General features: G+C 51.4%; 1 protein-coding gene across 1 annotated transcript in view; it reads right to left on the reverse strand.

The window, feature by feature from the left end:
- slc9a5 (solute carrier family 9 member A5) overlaps positions 1 to 18,224 on the reverse strand; it is a 29,598-nt gene extending 11,374 nt beyond the window's left edge. Inside the window, exons 1-13 of the mRNA XM_023953783.1 lie at positions 17,929 to 18,224; positions 8,258 to 8,560; positions 8,010 to 8,173; positions 5,724 to 5,802; positions 5,477 to 5,654; positions 5,188 to 5,408; positions 4,914 to 5,116; positions 3,834 to 3,923; positions 3,687 to 3,757; positions 3,488 to 3,614; positions 2,589 to 2,680; positions 1,741 to 1,867; positions 1,418 to 1,567 (exon numbers count right to left, since the gene is read on the reverse strand). Coding sequence (XP_023809551.1) covers positions 1,418 to 1,567; positions 1,741 to 1,867; positions 2,589 to 2,680; positions 3,488 to 3,614; positions 3,687 to 3,757; positions 3,834 to 3,923; positions 4,914 to 5,116; positions 5,188 to 5,408; positions 5,477 to 5,654; positions 5,724 to 5,802; positions 8,010 to 8,173; positions 8,258 to 8,560; positions 17,929 to 18,178 — 2,055 coding nt within the window. The 5' untranslated portion in view covers positions 18,179 to 18,224. The remainder of the gene's footprint in view (positions 1 to 1,417; positions 1,568 to 1,740; positions 1,868 to 2,588; positions 2,681 to 3,487; positions 3,615 to 3,686; positions 3,758 to 3,833; positions 3,924 to 4,913; positions 5,117 to 5,187; positions 5,409 to 5,476; positions 5,655 to 5,723; positions 5,803 to 8,009; positions 8,174 to 8,257; positions 8,561 to 17,928) is intronic.
- Positions 18,225 to 19,794: the final 1,570 nt, after the last annotated feature.

Genomic DNA, 19,794 nt, shown 5'->3' on the forward strand with positions numbered 1-19,794 from the left:
TCGCAATCAATGAATATTCATTTGTGGGCGTTTCACGGACTATTTATGGGCAACTATGGGCGTGTCATGAAGCCGCAAAAGCTGCGCTGCATTTAGGATTGGTTGAGATTTATTAAGGGAAAGATGCGTAGGATGTGCGTGCGCACGGTTTTATAAATCCGAATATTTCTGTGCGTACGCACGTCCTATGTTTCATCCGTACGCCACTTCTGACGCAAATCCTACGCAAAGTTTTACAAATGAGGCCCCTGGTCATGACTGAACCCGACTGAGGAGAAATATGGAGGGAACACCAAAACAAGATAAGAAGTCTCAACTATGTCAAGGCGGAAATTCAAAAAGAATTTCAAACTTTCCCAACGAAACTCGTTTGGGGGAGGAGTTTAGAAACCTTTCTTTGGTTTGTTCCATCAGCTGCTAAGTTGTTGGTTCCAACATCCAGCAAAACCGCTGAATGATGCTGGTCATCAGGCTAATCACAGTTTGATGAGCTCCGGACCGCCTTCCTGCACGCCGTCTGTCTTGTCACAGTGAAGTTAAAGTCCCACTATCTGTCACACACCTAGGTGTGCGAAATTTGATCTCCGTATTTGACCCCACCCCTGGGGGAGCAGTGAGCTGCAGACAGACCCGCGCTCGGGAACCACTTGGTAGATTTACCCCTTAATGGTGAGTGTCAAGCAGGGAGGTGTTGGGAACCCATTTTTAGAGTCTTTGGTGTGACTCGGCCTGGATTTGAACTCCAGGACCAGGGGTTCAAATCCAGGAGTACCGTCAGAAACCAGAGCTGCTGTGGATCAGACACACTGAAACAAAACCAAATCCATTCAGCACCAAATCCTGACAAACCAAAAATCTGGATTCAAATCAACTCTATCTTGTTTTTATTTATTATTTTATAAGCTGCTTGAATGTGGGGTGAGAGAAAAGCAATGTCATCTGTGCTGTATGTCTTGTGCATGCAGCATAGTTGACAATAAAGCTGACTTTGACTTTGACTCTGAACTCATCTGAAATGAAGCCACTTCAAGAACTTTCCCTAAATAAAGTCTCAAACCAGACTTCCAACAAAGTCCGACTGTAGACCCAAGTTCAGCCTGGTGATCCAGAGTCACCTGTGTTCATGTGGAGGGGGTCTCACATCCAAACTGGGAGCTGCCCAGTGACCACAAACAGTGAGTGGACAAAACACTGCTGGCCATCAGGCAGTCAGAGTTGGAACCAACAACCCAACAGCTCAAGGTCTGTGTCACAAGCCAGGAGGACCCGTCCACAGAGAACCCTCCAAAAACCGGTCCACCAGCTGCTGTCACAGAACATCTTCAGACCGAAACAAGGAGCCAAGGACACCGACTAATTCCTGAAACCAAATGAGGGTTTTGTTTTCTGTGACAGTGTGGCGTTGAACCCTTGTCACCTTTTTCAGGCTGCGCTCCTTCTTGTGTCGTTTGTATCGAGTGGATTTGAACGTCTCCATGCGTCTCCTCATGTTCCTCTGGAACACCTCGCGGTCCTGACGCTCCTGCTCCCCCAGGGGCATGAAGTGACGGCTGTAGTGGGACTGGTACTGAACAGCAGAGGAGACACAGGTTCATGGAGGAGCAGCAGCGGAAACCCCGGCACCAGGACGGCGGCACATCCATGAACAGTCATGACCAAGCCTTTCATCCGTCTGAGGTCTCAGGACTCCTGAATCTCCTCGGAGCTCTCTAATCTCTGGGCTTGTGGTTCTTTGCTTACCCGCCTCCTGGGTTTGTACAGGTTTCCGGCGAGGACATGATGGGTCTCGGTGTCCTCCTCCACTTTGGCTCCAGGGACGTTGTCAATCACCTGAAGGTCCAGGCACACGCCACTGCCGTTCTCACGCCTGAAAGAAGACGTACCAGAAAACTAAACGCGGGCCAAGGTCAGTCTCAGTCCAAACAACGGTTTAGACTCGTGAGCTGAGGAAAGAGGCGGAGGAGCACGTCAAAAGCTCAGGACGGCGTCTCGTGGTTTTCAGATAGAAGTTTCTAATGGGGAACAGGAAATCGCCTTAGTGGTGGACTTCACTCCTTTACAGAAAATGTGTTTCCCTTCAGCCTCCGATGTTGAGAAACAGCATCACTGAGGTTGAGGTCATGGAGTTACCACATCTGCTCCAGAAACACCAAAAAGAGTTCAGGGAGCCAGGACAAAAATATTAATGGATTAGATTTATCTGGTCTTTTCCAGACACTCAAAGTTCTTCCCATGTGTCCATCGTTCATTCATACTTGGTGGTGGTAACTGCTGATGTACCACAGCTGCCCTGGGGCAAACGGACAGAGGCGTGGCTACCAGTTGGCGCCTACGGCCATTCTGACCATCACCGGGACATTCATGCACATTCACACACCAGTGGAGCCGCACTGGAGGCAGGGAGGGGGAAGTATCTAGCCCAAGGACACAACAATAGGTGACTGGGGCCGCCAACCACGAGCCGCCAACCGCCTGTGCCACTACCGTCCAATGGATAACTATGAAAGTAAAGATGGTGGGACGGACGGACGGACGGACACCCTTGATGCTTCAGCAGAACGTCTGTGTTGTGGAGGGAAGTAACTTACAGGTAGTTGGTGACGTTGGTGACTTCTGGGAAGGAGGCTCTGCTGGCCATGGAAGGCAGAGACAGTCTGGCTGAGGTCAGGACGTTCCCCCCCTGCCAGGAACACACAGGTTCAATGAAGATGACGGTCCGGACACGCCTTAAAGTCGGTCTGCAATTACGTCATTTCTGTTATGAAATGAAGATTTTCTGTGGTGACGCCAAAAGGGAAAGCCAGACACGGAGGTGGGGTTATGATGATGTGGGGCACTGAAGGAACCTCACTTGACCACAAAGACTGTATAAACAATGAGAATCCCTTCTCCCCTAAACAAATAAAATCCGTCTTTCTTTCTGTCATTTCTGTGGTTTGTTTGATGTAAACAGACAAATAAATCCAACATGTTAAGACAGTGAAGGGGGGGGGGGGGGGGCAAATACTTTTGGTTTAATCACAGTTATGGAGCAGTCTTAATGGGAACTGCCTGCAGTCCTGGTTAATAGACTGTGGCTGTATTTGTTGTGAAACATCTCCACCTGCTGGCTGTCAGAGGAGCTGACAGAACCTGGAGACCCCCCCCCCCCGCTTATGTTTTTCATTCATTTGTCACTAAAGTTCCCTCTCTCACAGTGTTTCCATGGCAACCGGATGAAGCTGAGCTCTGATGCAACATTTAAAAACCAGCTCATCCTTTCTTCAAACATTGATTGAATTGAAATGTGAATACAGTTGGTGGGTTGTGGTGAGCGCCGTCTAAAGGTCAACCTCCCAGCTGAGGACGACAGCCACGGACCGAAGCCTCTCCAGGTCTACAGAACCGTAAAGCAAATGAGACCGTGGCCACGGCGGAGCTCCACCCTCACACCTTAGAGCAGACTTCATCAGGTGGGGAGCGGGTCCGCGTTGGCAGGTTCTGGTACCTGGTCAATGACGCTGATGGCGTCCCGGATGTTGATCTTCTGGTACGCCTCCCACAGTTCGCTCTTCCGGTACACGGACTTCCTCAGCAGCAGTTTGCTCAGGTAGTTCTTATCGAACTGCTCCCACCTGCACACAAACGGGGTCATGGGCTCCGGCGGTCACGGTGACGGAACGCCATCAGGGGGAGGTGGAACTCACTTGTCTCTCCAGTGGTGGTACCCCTGCAGTCCTGCAATGTCCTCCACCGCTGTCAGGATGTGGTCGAAGGCCTGGAACCGCAGAGAAGAAGGACTTCAGTTTGGCTGGAACGGCCTTGACAACGGGAAGCAGAGGAGGAACACTCACCCTCTCGTGGATCTCCTCGTTGATGGTGGGCTTCCGGTTGGTGGAGCGAGGAACTTTGAGCCACTTCACCAGCGGTTTGATGGTCAGACCCTAAAACCAGAAGCAGGATCAGACGGTTCCTGTGGGACAGTTTCAGATCATCTGGATCAAGCCTGAGCAGATGAGCGTCAGAGGAACAGTTGGCCGTTTCACAAGTCCCTTTACACAAAGTAAACCATCTTCTTTAGCAGTTTTTGTACATCGCCGCTCTGTCCTGGGGGAGGATCCCTCCTTCATGTGGACACCCCTGAGGCTTCTTCTATTTCCCCCCAGAATTTTTTCAGAGTTTTTCCCCCCAGATGAAACTCAGATCTTCCTCCTCCGGTTCCAACAGACACCTGGAGATGAAAGGAAAGCATCTTGGGCTGAACCTCCCCAAGACAGAAGAACTGGTCTTTTCTGTCAGTCTCTCTGTTCTCCATCATGTTCAGATCTTCATGAATCGTCCTCACAAAGGAAACCAAGACTTGGTCATCATTACTGCCGTCTGACCATCAGACAGAACATTTCTCATGCGTGTAGATCTTCTCTGTGCGGTTTATCCTGCTCATCTTCTGGTGCAGGACCTGGTCTTCTCCAGCTCGAGTACTGTGATGGTACCGGGGGGAAGACTCCAGCATCTGCCGATGATCCAGGATGCAGCTGCAGGGCCCCACGTCTCCAGTAGCTGCTAGCATCAGATTCAACTGACATTCAGAGCAGCAAACTCCACCGCCCCTCTGTACCTGGATGCTCTGGTCCAGGTGTGTGCCGCTGCACCACCCTACGCTCAGGTCAGAAGCTAAACTTCTCGGCTTTCTGATCCCACTGTGTTGGAATGGCCTGTTCATCTCAGCAGACACAATAATCTTAATCCTAATGTACGAGAAAAGATGAAAACTGAATTATTTCACAACTTTCCGTGTTGGTTGAGACATTTTCCTCGCGCCACTTCACTACAGATGACCTGGACCTTTGTAGCTTCGTTACTCGTATGTTAGGAAACAAAGCGGCCGCTAAACAACTAAATCTAACTTTACTGCCAGGAGGTGGCGCTCTCACCTGGAACATGACTGTGAAAAAGACCACCACGATGGTTGTGGCCACGAAGTAGTCCTTTGCTTTGACCTTTTCTGCATCCAGGAGCACCACCAAGGCGAATGCCACTGCCCCCCGCAGGCCGCCGTAGGACATCACCACCTGGTCGATCTTTTCCAACGGTACGAGGCGGAAGCGGTTGAGAACCCAGGTCTGACCAACCACTCCTGAGAAAAGAGGTCAACCGTAAAACAGCTGAAGAGGTTGGGTGATTTCCGATGGAAGAGGAGGGACTGACCCACAGCTCTGAAGACGAAGATGAACACCAGCGTGCAGGACACCAGGCCCGTGTCCCACGCCCACTTCGACTTGTCCACAGCTGAGATCCCCAGGAAGATGAAGATGATGGTCTCAGCGATGCTGGCCAGAGTCTTCATGGTGTACTTGACTGTTGTCCGAGACTTCTGCGAGATGTTGGCCTCCACGTACTTGTTGGCTCCAATGCCGCAGAAGGTCATTCTGTCAATAGAGACGTTTCTTCACATTGTCTAGAACAAGATGGCAGCCTTCCTGGTCGGTGAACTCACGACAGAATGGCGGACAGTGAGAAGAGCTCCGCGGTCAGGTACGCCAGGTAGACCAGCAGAAATACGAAGAGCGGCTCGATGATGCGGACCTTCTTGGTGAAACGCGTGATGAAGCCGAGGAGGACGGCAAAGACCAGACCCACCAGAGTCCCGCCGATGCTGACGATGAGGAAGGAAGCTGGGGGAGAGAAAGGGGTGAGTCCCGGCGATCAGGATAACGCTGAAACGATTGCGTCTTTGGACCCACCGACTCCTTTGAAGTAGTCTGCTGTCTGGACGTTCTCCGGTCCCACCTCCACAAACGAAATGTAGACTTTGTACAAAACCTGCAGGAGACATCCGGGAGCTTTCATCTTCTGAAACTGCCCCCCGCCCCCCACCCCCATCATCAGCCTTTATGACAGGACCCCCCCCCAGCCCAAATATCAACAAATCATCTAAAGGATCAGGCTGAGCGTTCCATGAAAGCTTCCAAAAGCATTCATAGATCACCAACCAGCGCGTCCCATGACGTTGTCATGGCAACAATGAAGCAACTGAACTTTCCTTCAGACACAAAAACCTTTCATGAAAAAACCTCATAACCCTCCTGAGGTCAGAGGAGGATAAAGGTCAAGAATCTAAAGGGAGATGCAGCTTTTATGTCCAGAGATCCACCAATCGACGGGGTTCTTCCAGAGGATCCCCCAAAAGGAATCCCAGAATCCTCGGTTCTTCTACCGGTCCACCGGTGAACACCGTTGAAGTTTACACGCCGCACCATCAAGTTACCCAAACTCTCTACCCTTATCAAACTGTTGCCGTGGTAACGGGCTAAATGCAGTGTCTTCAGAGAACTGCCACACCCACAGCAGATGTGACGGTAGGAACCCGGGGTTTGCTCGAGTGTCGCCATGGTAACCTCCAAAACAGGTCAGTGGCGGTTTTGGTTGTAGCCATTTTATTACTTTAAAAAAAAGATTGGTCACATGACCTTTGACCTTTGTGGGGGCTGATGTCGACCGTCGTGTGTCAAAGCTGTCTAACCCCTGCAGACACGTTCATGAGACCGTCCGTGTGCCCCCACCACCAGAATCTGCTCTCTGAGGAAAACGAGGTCCATCCCCGAGGTCTCCTTCAGGCGTGGGGGTCACGGCTGCAGAAATCCCCCCTGCTTTGTTCCACTTCTTGCAGGGATTAGCTCATATTCTGAGTGCTGCTGAGGATTACAGAGCAGCAGGTAATCTGCTCACAGATGATTAGTTTCAGCCGCTGAGCGAAGGTGGCGGTTTTGTTCTGATGGAGAAACGCAGATGTTCCCAGCAGAAAGTGGCTTCTCACCTGTTATCACAGCCCTCGCTGCTGACGTCACATAATAACTCCGCCGCGGATACAAGGGTCACACAGCGTGCACGCCGATTACTCATTATGGGCTCATTATTGCCTTTCTGTCAGTCGCCACAGTAACTATTACCCACCATGACAGCAGGTCTCTCTGCCCCTGCCTTCTTATTTCACTGTGTGCGTGCGTGTGTGTGCACGTGTTGAGATTCCCATCTGGATCTGGGTTCTGACTCCAGACCAGACGTGCAGCTCCAGACCTACATCACCGCCGCCCTGGTTTGCAGAGACCACGTCTCTGGATCAGACTACGACACTGACGGAGGGTTTGTCTCTAGGAAAAAGCCTTAAGGGAATCTGATGGGGGGGGGGGGGTGCTTATTAAACTATTGACTGTATCTGAAAACTGGACTGAGTGGCCCCGCCCCCCTGGTGTTCCAAACAGGAAGTACCCGCAGAGTTCTATAGAGAAATAAACAGCTGTTCCTCAGCCAGAAGAATCATTCCGGCTCTGAAACCTTTTCCTAACATCTTCTAGATAATCATAATCCTTTTTTTAGGATTTTTTTCTGTACTTCAAGTTATTCAAGTTCTAAACTGACCAATCCAATGCCTCAATTAAAAGTAGGCGGAGCCTGCTGGCCCGCACGAGGACCAGAGGCCTCCTGTTTGGTCCAAAACAGAGTTCAGGTGAGCTTTCACACCTGCAGAACCAGAAGGACCATCAGATGAAACCACAGCATCATCAGACCAGAACCAGATGTGGATCAGACCAATCCCCAAAACTGGATCAGTCTAAAACCAGACATGGATCAGACCAGAAGCAGATCTGCCAGAGTCTCTTCAGAGCAGGCCCTGTGGTCACTGGGTTGAGACGCTTGTCTGTCAGTGAGTTGGTTGGGGTCAAATCCTGACCTTCTGTTCCTCTGAACTGATAATATAATATGGAGCTTCAGACTAAAGGTCTCGATAACCCTAGAATGTTCCCCGTGTTCCTGAAACACATAAAAAACAAAACATGTTGCTTCCAGGACCAAAAACGCCAAACTTGACCGTTTCCCGTCTTCTGCACATATCAGATATTTTACAGAAACTTTCTGCAGACACAGATGGTCTTGTGTGCATAAAACGTCTCAGCGTTCCTCAGTTTGACCTCTGGTTTCGTCACCAACAGCCAAAAACCTTCCAGAGTTCCAACAGCAGCGTGTCTTACCACAGTGACGGCATCGTTGAGCAGCGACTCTCCGAACACGATGATGAAGAGCATTTCATTGATGTGAACCTCCTCGAACACGGCCAGCACCGCCACGGGGTCCACGGCTGAAATCAGGGCGCCAAACAGCAGGAAGTCCATCAGGTCCGCCTGCACGCGCCCGTCTGCGAAGGCAAACACAACGTCACTGCAGACCATCAACATGTTCAGGACACGCAGGAAACCCCCCCTAGACCCCATTCACTAACCTATGACCCCCAGCAGTTTGGCGGCGTACAGACAGAAGCCCGTGCAGAAGGCGTTCCACAGCGTCCCCACCACGGCGTACATCAGGATGGCCCCCAGGTTGTCGAAGAACAGACGCGCCGGCATGAAGTATCCGGCGTCGCCCACGATGGTCGGCAGTAGGAACAGGAAGAAGAGGGCGGGTTCTAGCTGGTACAGCTGCTTCTTGCTGGCTATGAGGACCACCCCCCCCAGAACCAGACCCAGTAGGATCAGCATACAGCTCTCTGGAACCACAGTGGTGAACCGCTGGGAGAAGTGGAACACTGTGGAACAACAAGACTGAGTCGGTCGGTCTGGTTCATCAACCATCTCTTGTCTCAGACCCCCCCTTGGCCTTCGCTAAACCCAAAGTAAAAGGACCCAAAATCTTTCTGGGGGTAATTTTAATAATTTCATAGTAACGAGGATGAACATTTATGAAGAACTTCCATCTAAAAATATTTTTAAAAACATTCAGCTCCTCTGATGATTACCGAGTCCAACCCTGCATGAGAAACACGGCTTTGAACCCAAGACCAGAATCGTTTTTTCTGCCGTCACACTGAAGTAGATAAAGACTGATTTGGCTGAGTGGTTCCATGGTGGCGTGACGTGGCTCCAGTCACTTTAGTTTTAAGATCAGCTTCAACAAGGAAGTGCGATTTGTTTCCTGTTGGGTCTGTTTGTTCATTTTGGGGAAAGTACGGGGATCAAACAGCCACAACGCCGGAAAAACGGCGTCCACTGCACCAAATACAATTATTGCACAACATCACCTCCATTCTGGTTTTAGATTCAGTTCTGGATGGTTGCATCATCAGCTGTTAGCTAACCAATGATGCTAACGATGACTATTAACACATGGATTCTATTAACTTTACGGAAGTAGATCTGATAAATGCGAAGAAGAAAAAAAGAATTTCAAGAAGTTCATGACTCAGAGGAGGCGATGAATCATCACGTCTCGTCTGATTGGTCCAAATGTTTTTGTCTCTGCAGACGGTGAAACAAATTTACAAGAAAAAAAACACAAGAAACGAAAGTTTGACTTCATGTCACAGACGGATCCACGGAAGGTCTGTCATCAGTCACAACAGACACACACATACACAAACACACACAAAGACACACACACAAACACACAAACACACACACAAACACACAAAGACATCGACTTGCACACCCAAACACACACACAAACACACACCCACACAAAGACACACCCAAACACACACACGGACGCAAACAATGACTCACAAGCAGACAGACACACAAACACAGACTCAAAAACTCAGAAACACAGAGATATACAGAAACACACATTCTGGCTTCTATTGTCAGTTTATGCACAGACCTGAACCTTAATCATCCTAACCACCGATAACCAACCCGCCAATAACCAACCCGCCGATAACATGGACACTGACTCATCAGAAGGACAAACACGTCACACAGTTTGACAGTTAGCATCAGAGTGTTAGCATGAAAGGGTAACAGGTGTGCTCTTCTGTTTTGGAGCAATGGAGGCAGAGCCAGAGGAGTGAGAGGAAGAGGATGAGGACGAGGAAGGCCAAGGACCGTCATCTCTGATGACATCTGAGACACTTTGGTTGATCATGTAGTCAACCAAATATTGAAATATTGAGATCAGCCGTAAACAAACGAGCTGCAGCAGAGAGCAGATGATCTCCTGAAGGGGATTTTCTTATTGATTATCATGAAGTGCTGGTTCACTCATTATTTTTAATCCGTGCTTTTCTTCTTGGCGGGGCGGAGCAGGAAGAAGGGTTAGGTTAGGCTAACAGGTGCCAACAAGAACATTTAGGCGTGGATGCAGTTAGAATCCATGGAGCAAAGCTTCAGTCTGCATCTTTTCCTCATGTAAACATGTGGGAATAACTTCAGCCTTTATTCTGTCTGGACACCACTGGAAACATGAATCCACCTGATTGTTTACGCGGTTCCTCAGGACTGAGCGGCATTTCTGCATCCGTTAGCTCACACACCGTCCCAGAGCCGTGGTTCTACCGGGAGAACATCGGCATGACCACCGATCTCCATCGGAAGGGGCGGAGCATTCTGAACGGCGTTTACATGACGCCCTTTTATTCTGATCAGGCGTTCATTCCGATCACTTCTGTCCGTGTAAACGCAGCTAGTGTTCAGCTGTTCTTACGTCTATTCATATGATGGTTTGTGTCATTAGAAAACACAATCACATTTATAAATAAATGGGAAATATAACTTTATTTGGAATGGAAAGTTGGAAAGGCTAAACTTACCGTCATTGAAAGTGTCCCCACCGGGGGACAGTCTACCAGTTGTCCCCAACTTACCCCCTTCCTCATATAATCCCATAATAGGGTGAGGGGGTGGGGGGGTTTAGCCTGCGATGCACCTTGGGGGGGGAGTGGTCCCCCTCCCGTGGTTGCCGTATGCAGTGGGCCCCCCCTCTCTCGGTTTTATTTGCACCTTAGACGTGTAGGGCCCTTGGTAGGGGGGAGTGCTTGGACATCACTGCCAGTAAGCAGTAGACCTGTCCTTTTAGCACCCTACCCGCCAATTTTACCTGCACCCCCTTAGTACACACACCCTTCACCCTTCAAAATATACATTCCAACATAAACACACACACATGCACACACACACCCTCACAAACACAAACACATTTCGCTAGGAAGGTGGGACCTTGGACCATCTGTCCCCTACCCAATCCCTGGTAGGGGGTATGGCGGCCGTGTCCCCTGGCTGCTGGTTTCCTGGGCCCGGCGGCCCTCTCTGAGCTTTCCGGCAAGGCCAGAAGCCGGGGATCATATCACACCTGAGCCGGGGGTGTCTGTGTCCCTGTGGTGTGGATTCTGGTCCTTGCCCCCGGGCGCTGGGCCTCGCCAAATTTCCAACTGTGGCCGAGCCTGGTCGGGCCATGTTTACAACACCCCTCGTGCCCCCCCCCCCCCCTTTCCCCGGGGTGCTCCCTTCTGGACCAACCGTGGGCCGGGTGGGTGGCAGCCTGAAGCGCGGAGCGGGTCACCCTTGGGGGGGTCCTGGCTCGTACCTGGGGTTGGGGCGGGGGGATGCCAAAAACTCCTGGGTGGTGATGAGGTGCTCGTCTGGGGCTGTGGGCACCCTTCTCGGGTGGGGCCCTGCGTTTGGCTCTTCCGGCGCGGCGGGGGGCTGCTGTCCTGGTTGGGCTGGGGCGGCGCTCTCTTTCCCCCCCGTGCTTCCCTGCTCTCTGGCTCTGGGGGCCTCGCAGCGGTCCTGCTGATCCTGGCCTGGGTGGCGGACGTGATCACCCGGGGGGCGGTTGTTCTCTGCCTGCTGCCGTGTGGCATTGGGGGCTTCTGGCTGCAGCGGCTGCTGCGGCGGGGGTCTTGGTGTGGGCTGGTCACTCCCCCTCCTTCTTTTCACATTCCATCATCCATTTTAGAAGAACATAAAAACTCACCTGAGCACAGGTGTTAGCTCACCTTTGCACTAAGAGTTTGCGTGATTGAATGAAATATCTCAAACTAGTTTGTTTAATGGCATAAGTATGCATGTGTGAACACTATCTGTTTTGTGTACATGTTGACATGTGGACATTTTAACAGCTATTAGGTGTGTTGATAACATTTGAGTGTGTGTGTGGACAGGCCCCGCCCTTTGAGATTTGTATTACATCTGAACCTCACCGTAATGATAAACATCCAGCAACCTGTTGCTTTATGCTGCTTCATGGTTTTATCCCACTTCCCCTCCTATTATCACCCCCTACCCCCCCTCTCTCTAACGTCCCTCTCTCTTCTTCCCCTCTTTCCTTTTCCGTCCGGTCCAACACCAAAGATTTTCAAACATGATTGAAATTAATAAAATTCCAAAAGGGGTTTATTCAGTCATACCTCTGGTTTGTCTGAAGATTAATAACCCCTCTTGTTAAAGTAAAATATGTCCAACACAAGAGGCCCTCAGCTCTCATCTGCCTGCCTAGCTGTTGGACAGGACAAGTTAAAAAAAAGGAATGGAAAGGTTCATTTTGCAGGAGAATTGAGGAGTTTTGCCCATTGTGTGTGTTTTTATGGATTTGTATGTAGAGTTCTGAGAATATGAGTCATGCTTTCAGAAAATGTAAGTAAACAATTAAGAAAAACTGCAACATGCTAACCATGCGTCTGCATTACCTGGAGACTGCGCAGACATGCATTCTCTGCAGAAATCTGCTGCAGTCGCTGCATGCACAGACTGCCAAAATCCACAAACAGCTGCAACATCACATCCCCGTCCTCCACCCAAACCTGCAGTGGAGCCGCATCCAGAAACCCGTGCAGGGTCGAAAAACTAGTGGGCTGTTTGCATTACCACCGGTGTCCACTAGGGAGAGCTGCAAAGTCCATCCAGATGTACAGGACGTGAACAAAGTTGGTGTTAGAAAGTCATGACCTGGTCATTCTTGCTTCAGTGCGCCGCCTACTGTTCACTTTGATGAGTTTTTTGCTCCACTCAGGGTTTAGCAGTGAATTCACACACCAACTTCAGGCTGTTTGAGTCCAAACCATCACCGATCATCGTCTGTGGTTCCACACAGAAGATGATCGGTGCAAAAGATAAAGTCTGAAGATTTTGCTCTGGAAATGTTTCTCCAGCAGAAAGTCCTCAGAGTTTCTCCCCGTCTGCTGTGTGGAAGGTTCTGGACGGATTCCATCCAGAACCAGCAATGCAGGAGGACGCTCTCATGAAAGAACTCTAAGGTCTTCAGCTCAGAAGACCAGACTCTGAGCTCGCTTCCAACACAAAGACATGTGAAGAAAATAGAACTTTTTCAAATGAAACTCCTAGAAGGTACGGACAGAAAATACTGCAAGCTCAAAGAAAGTGTTGGCACAAACTAGCAAAAAAGCTCAAACAAGCAAGAACAGGAAGTTAGCATAAATTAAGCAAGCGACAAAATGCATTAGTTAAAGCGTAGAAGTTAGCATGGGTCAGGTACAAAGCTCAAACGTCAAAATAGTAGCGTCAAAGAAATCAGCAAAGCTAGGTGAAGAAGTCTGTGGCTGCATTAGTTCAAAACAACAGAAGTCATTTCTTTGATAGACCACACGCAGAGAACAGCGCTGTTGGAACTACGATAATCGCGTAAACGTTTGGAAAGTAATTCAAAGAACGTGTTATTTTGTTACCGTAATATATCAGTGTTAAAGGGTTCATACGATTTGGTGAAATAATAGTAATCAAATAATAATTAGGTAAACCTGATAAAGAAAGTTGTAAAAATGATTTGATATTTCTCAACTAAAAATCTCCTTTGACTTTGTAAAATGACACTTGCTTATATTTCTACCATTTTGTTAAGGTGGACCGGATACAAATCGCTGAACAAAGAGGGTAGCTAGCATAGCATGACGGTAAGTTTAGCCTTAACCTGAGATAGAAACATCGTCAAGCTCCATTAAAGTTATAACATGGAATGAAGGAAGGGTTTGTGGAATGTAGCATGGATCCTTAGCGTGGAGTGTCAGCGTGGAGCCTTAGCGTGGATCCTTAGCGTTAGCGTGGAGCCTTAGCGTGGAGCGTCAGTGTGGAGCCTTAGCGTGGATCCTTAGCATGGAGCCTCAGCGTGGAGCCTTAGCGTGGAGCCTTAGCGTGGAGCGTCAGCGTGGAGCCTTAGCGTGGAGCCTTAGCGTGGAGCGTCAGCATGGAGCCTTAGCGTGGAGCGTTAGCGTGGAGCGTCAGCGTGGAGCGTCAGCGTGGAGCCTTAGCGTGGAGTGTGGAGCCTTAGCGTGGAGCGTCAGCGTGGAGCCTTAGCGTGGAGCGTTAGCGTGGAGCGTCAGCGTGCAGCCTTAGCGTGGATCCTTCGCATGGATCCTTAGTGTGGAGCGTTAGCATGGAACCTTAGCGTGGAGCGTCAGCGTGGAGCCTTAAGGCCCGTACACACCGGGACGAATAATCGCCAGGCGTTATTCGCCACGTTTTTTGTGTTCATACCCAGGCGATTTTCGCTGACGATGAGCCGAGCGAACATGCAATTTCATTCCCTGACATTAGATGGCGCTTAATGTAAACAGAAATACTCCTGTACACAAGGTGGCGCTGCGCAACTTTACGCTTCTTAAAGTCGCTTTTCACTCAGAAGAAGAGAGCAAGTATTTACGCGCTTGTCAGAATCAAACAAAGAAAACATGAATATTTCAAGCATCAGTAGCTCCAACTGGTGCTTGGTTCGGGGATATTTTATAATGTCCGTCATTATTTCTTCGCGGCAGTGTAGACGCTACTTGGCGTCTATCTTCTTCGCTGGTATGTGTGCTCAGCAAGGCAGTTTTGTGTTTGAGCCCCCAAGTTGTGTTTTACTGTAACTTCAGAAGCTCCAGACACGTGTGCAAAAGCGCCGTTCTCATTGGTCGAATAGATTTCGACGAAACGCCTTTTTTAAAAAGTGACGCTTTGACGCGTGGCGTTTTTTCGCGTCGGTGTGCACACTCACATTGGTGCCCTTTGTTTAGTCACGAGGCGTTAAACATCAGCGAATATCGCGGGCGAAATTCGTGGGCGAAATTCGTCCCGGTGTGTACGGGCCTTTAGCGTGGAGCCTTAGCGTGGAGCGTCAGCGTGGAGCGTCAGCGTGGAGCCTTAGCGTGGAGCCTTAGCGTGGAGCGTCAGCGTGGAGCCTTAGCGTGGAGCGTCAGCGTGGAGCGTCAGCGTGGAGCGTCAGCGTGGAGCCTTAGCGTGTAGCCTTAGCGTGGAGCGTCAGCGTGGAGCCTTAGCGTGGAGCCTTAGCGTGTAGCCTTAGCGTGGAGCGTCAGCGTGGAGCGTCAGCGTGGAGCGTCAGCGTGGAGCCTTAGCGTGTAGCCTTAGCGTGGAGCGTCAGCGTGGTGCGTCAGCGTGGAGCGTCAGCGTGGAGCGTCAGCGTGGAGCGTCAGCGTGGAGCGTCAGCGTGGAGCGTCAACGTGGAGCCTTAGCGTGGAGCCTTAGCGTGGAGCGTCAGCGTGGAGCGTCAGCGTGGAGCGTCAGCGTGGAGCGTCAGCGTGGAGCGTCAGCGTGGAGCCTTAGCGTGGAGCGTCAGCGTGGAGCCTTAGCGTGGAGCCTTAGCGTGGAGCGTCAGCGTGGTGCGTCAGCGTGGAGCGTCAGCGTGGAGCGTCAGCGTGGAGCGTCAGCGTGGAGCGTCAGCGTGGAGCGTCAGCGTGGAGCCTTAGCGTGGAGCGTCAGCGTGGAGCCTTAGCGTGGAGCGTCAGCGTGGAGCGTCAGCGTGGAGCGTCAGCGTGGAGCGTCAGCGTGGAGCGTCAGCGTGGAACGTCAGCGTGGAGCCTTAGCGTGGAGCGTCAGCGTGGAGCGTCAGCGTGGAGCGTCAGCGTGGAGCGTCAGCGTGGAGCGTCAGCGTGGAGCCTTGGCGTGGAGCCTTAGCGTGGAGCGTCAGCGTGGAGCGTCAGCGTGGAGCGTCAGCGTGGAGCGTCAGCGTGGAGCGTCAGCGTGGAGCGTCAGCGTGGAGCGTCAGCGTGGAGCCTTAGCGTGGAGCGTCAGCGTGGAGCCTTAGCGTGGAGCGTCAGCGTGGAGCGTCAGCGTGGAGCGTCAGCGTGGAGCGTCAGCGTGGAGCGTCAGCGTGGAGCCTTAGCGTGGAGCGTCAGCGTGGAGCGTCAGCGTGGAGCCTTAGCGTGGAGCCTTAGCGTGGAGCGTCAGCGTGGAGCGTCAGCGTGGAGCCTTAGCGTGGAGCGTCAGCGTGGAGCGTCAGCGTGGAGCGTCAGCGTGGAGCCTTAGCGTGGAGCCTTAGCGTGGAGCGTCAGCGTGGAGCGTCAGCGTGGAGCGTCAGCGTGGAGCCTTAGCGTGGAGCGTCAGCGTGGAGCCTTAGCGTGGAGCGTCAGCGTGGAGCGTCAGCGTGGAGCGTCAGCGTGGAACGTCAGCGTGGAGCGTCAGCGTGGAGCGTCAGCGTGGAACGTCAGCGTGGAGCGTCAGCGTGGAGCCTTAGCGTGGAGCGTCAGCGTGGAGCGTCAGCGTGGAGCGTCAGCGTGGAGCCTTAGCGTGGAGCGTCAGCGTGGAGCCTCAGCGTGGAGCCTCAGCGTGGAGCGTCAGCGTGGAGCGTCAGCGTGGAGCGTCAGCGTGGAGCGTCAGCGTGGAGCCTTAGCGTGGAGCGTCGGCGTGGAGCGTCGGCGTGGAGCGTCGGCGTGGAGCGTCAGCGTGGAGCCTTAGCGTGGAGCGTCGGCGTGGAGCGTCAGCGTGGAGCGTCAGCGTGGAGCGTCGGCGTGGAGCCTTAGGGGTAGAGCCGGGTCTTTCAACCATCACTGTGAGGAAAACTGAAACAGACTCTGATCTGCAGCTGAAGGTCTGAGGACGACTGTCGGACGCCGTCATCTGCTGGTGGGCGGACTCGTGGGAGGAAGAGCGTCTCCCGCTCACTCCTTTAGTAATCGTTCCTCAGTGCTACAGCCAAACCAAAATCAACTTTAAAGGACAAACAGACGTCAGCCGATCGATGGTCTGCTGGTCTCTGGGGTCTGGAGTTCCTCCGTCTGGAAGCAGATGCAGTTTCCTCTTTTGATCTTCCTCATGATTTATGAGGAAGACCTCTGCTGAGAGCAGCGGACGATAATGAGCTTTGGGTTTATGTTTGGACATCAGATCACTGCAGGAAGACTGTCAGGACGTATTTCCACTCATGAAAAAGGAGGTTTTCTTCCATGATCTAAGAAGCTTCAGGTAAAAGTTCTTTACTCACTGAGAAACCGTAGACAAAAATACAGAACCGTCGACGGAACCACAAACATCTACAAACACATGAACCTCCACATGAAAACACAGAAAAGCTGCTTCAGTCTCGTCTTTTCCATTTGTCTCAATCAGGATCTTTTTTTTTCTCCGTTCCTAAGAGAATTGAATTAATTTAAAGTCCAGACGTGAAAAAGCAGCTCAGCTGAGGAAGACTCCAAACGGGAAACGCGTCCAGCCTCTTTTCAGAGCGTTTCCCCTCCAACCTAACATTTCTTATTTTCCCTCCAATCAAAGTTGTTTTTCCTGGTTTTAAGGTATTTGAATATTTCACTTACCATGACTCAGCTTTTTCTCAGCTTTCACATGGATGAAACTAAATCACGCACAGTTTCAGCTGCTGTTCATTATTTAAATATTAAATATAAAATGTTTCTGTTGCACCGCTTATGCTAGGTTGGGGGTGTGGGGGGCTGTAAGCTAGTGGGAGACAGCGTAAACAGATGGATGATGGGAAATGAGAGCAGGCTTACTCCGCACCAACAGTCAACAACTTAGAGGTGAGTTTCTGAAGAACTTCTGCCGCTCTGCAGAAACATTGTTCTACAAATCCACACTTTGGGCTGAAAACTGCATCGTCATCATTAAGAGAACCGGGACCACCGGGAAGGCTTTAGAAACAGATCAGATGATCCGAGTTTAAACCAGAAAGTTCTGACCCAGACGGCAGGTTCCGTCAGTATCACATCCAAGAGCGCTCTAAGGAACCCTGAGGGTCGGAACCTGCTGGTTCTGGGCTGTAGTGGATCAAACAGACTCCTGTTAAAGTTCAGGAACTTCACAGTGATCCGGATCGGTTCTGGCTTCAGTTTACCCCACTGACGTGTCCCTGAGGGGGGGGGGTCACTAGGATGAACTCTGTCTGTCAGATCAGAGCCGGTCCCGTCTGACCCCGTCTCGTGCGCACGCGCGCATCACTCACAGATCTTGGCCGCGCTGGCGAGCAGCAGCCACACGGCGATGATGTAGGGCGTCTGCACGTAGCTCCACTCCCACTGGACCACCCGGTACCCGCCGCCGTGATGATGCTCCCCTCCCCGCTCCTCGTGCGCCGCGCCGCCGGCCGGATCCTCCGCCGCGAGCCGGGCCAGGGCGGCGGGAGCCGCGGTGCCGCGCGGGTCCGCGGCGGCGGCGGCGGTGAGCAGCAGCAGCGCGAGGCCGAGCGGCAGCATGACGACCGCGAAGCTGCGCGCGCTCACATCCCGCAGACCTTTATATACACACCGACTCGCGGAGGCAGGTGATGCGCGCGCACGCCCCCGCACGCGCCCGGGATCCGCCGAGACTTGAAGGGGGGTGTCACGTGACCCTCCGATTCAGCTTTAAAGAGACGGAGGCTGCAGGTGAGACTGTTGTGACGTCGGGATGAATCCCAGCCTGTGACGTCAGAGTCCACCTGAACGAGAAGAGGAACTTTGATGTTTGAACACTTCTGTCGTTCTCATTCTCTTATTTTAAACCAAATGATGCAGTAAATTCCCGCCCTGCTGAAGGTGCACAAGCAGTGCAACGCGCGCACACGCACGTTTATGCATGCGTGCGCACACACACACACACACAAACCCCCGTGTCTGCAACTGGACACTTGTTAAATTTCCTCACAAATGTTTAAAAGTGCTGACTCATGTTTCAGTTTGTTGAATTCCTAACGGTTTCCTGTAAAACTCATTTTATTTCCTGCAGACACTGTTCTGTGCTCAGCAGCGCCTCCTGTGGTCGTTCCTGCATTTATGAGACTATATTATAACTGTGGGTAGGGGGGGGGGGGGGGGCAGAACAGACTCAGAAACCTTCAATCATGAATCTGCAGCTTCTTGTCGTTGATGGTTTACATTCAGGTTGAACGTCTTCTTTCCTCTCAGTCCACCTCTGGACCCGGTTCTGACCCGAAGCTTGGAGTTCTGTCAGAGGTGAGGTTGGTTTGGGGTGGGGGCCTTCAGTGTGACCCCCACACAGCAGCAGATTCCCTCTGAGGTGAACACAGAGATGTGCGCCGCGCTGATAAGACATGTTTTGGACACCGTCCTGCTGTTGTGTCTCCACACAGACGCCGACGCGGCGCCGACTCGACCTTCAGCACGAAAATCCTCCGACAAATCCAGGAGGAGCAGGAGGCAGACTTATATGTCAGACACACAGGGGGGCAAAAAAGTATTCAGTCAGCCACTACCTGTTCAAGTTCTCCCGCCTAAAAAGACGAGAAAGGTCCGTAGTTTCTTCATAGGTAAACCTGAACTATGAGAGTCAAAATGAGGAAAATAATCCAGGAAATCACATTGTCTGATTTTTCCTCCATGCAGATCTCCTCTAGAGCAGTGATGTTTTGGGGTTCGTTACCCGGGCAACAGTGTTTGGGATGGTTGTCCTGTTGAAAGACCCAGCCATGTTTCATCTTCAGTGCTGATGGAAGCAGGTTTTCACTCTAAATCTGACCAAACATGGCCCCATTCATTCTTTCCTTTACACGGATCAGTGGTCCCGGCCCCTTTGCTGGAAAACGGCCCCACACTATGATGCTTCCTCCCCCATGCTTTACAGTAGGTCTGGTGTTCTATGGATACAACTCAGCATTCTGTATCCTCCAAACACGATGAGTAGAGTTCTTACCAAAAAGTTCCACTTTGGTTTCATCTGACCATAGGACATTCTCCCAATCCTCTTCTGGATCCTCCAAATGCTCTCTAGCAGACTGTAGACGGGCCTGCACATGTACCGGCTTCAGCAGGGGGACACGTCTGACCCTGCAGGGTTTGAGTCCCTGGTGGTGTAGTGTTTTACTGATGGTAGC

The sequence above is a fragment of the Oryzias latipes genome, chromosome 3 (genome assembly GCF_002234675.1).
Source record: "Oryzias latipes chromosome 3, ASM223467v1".
Lineage (NCBI taxonomy): Eukaryota > Metazoa > Chordata > Actinopteri > Beloniformes > Adrianichthyidae > Oryzias > Oryzias latipes.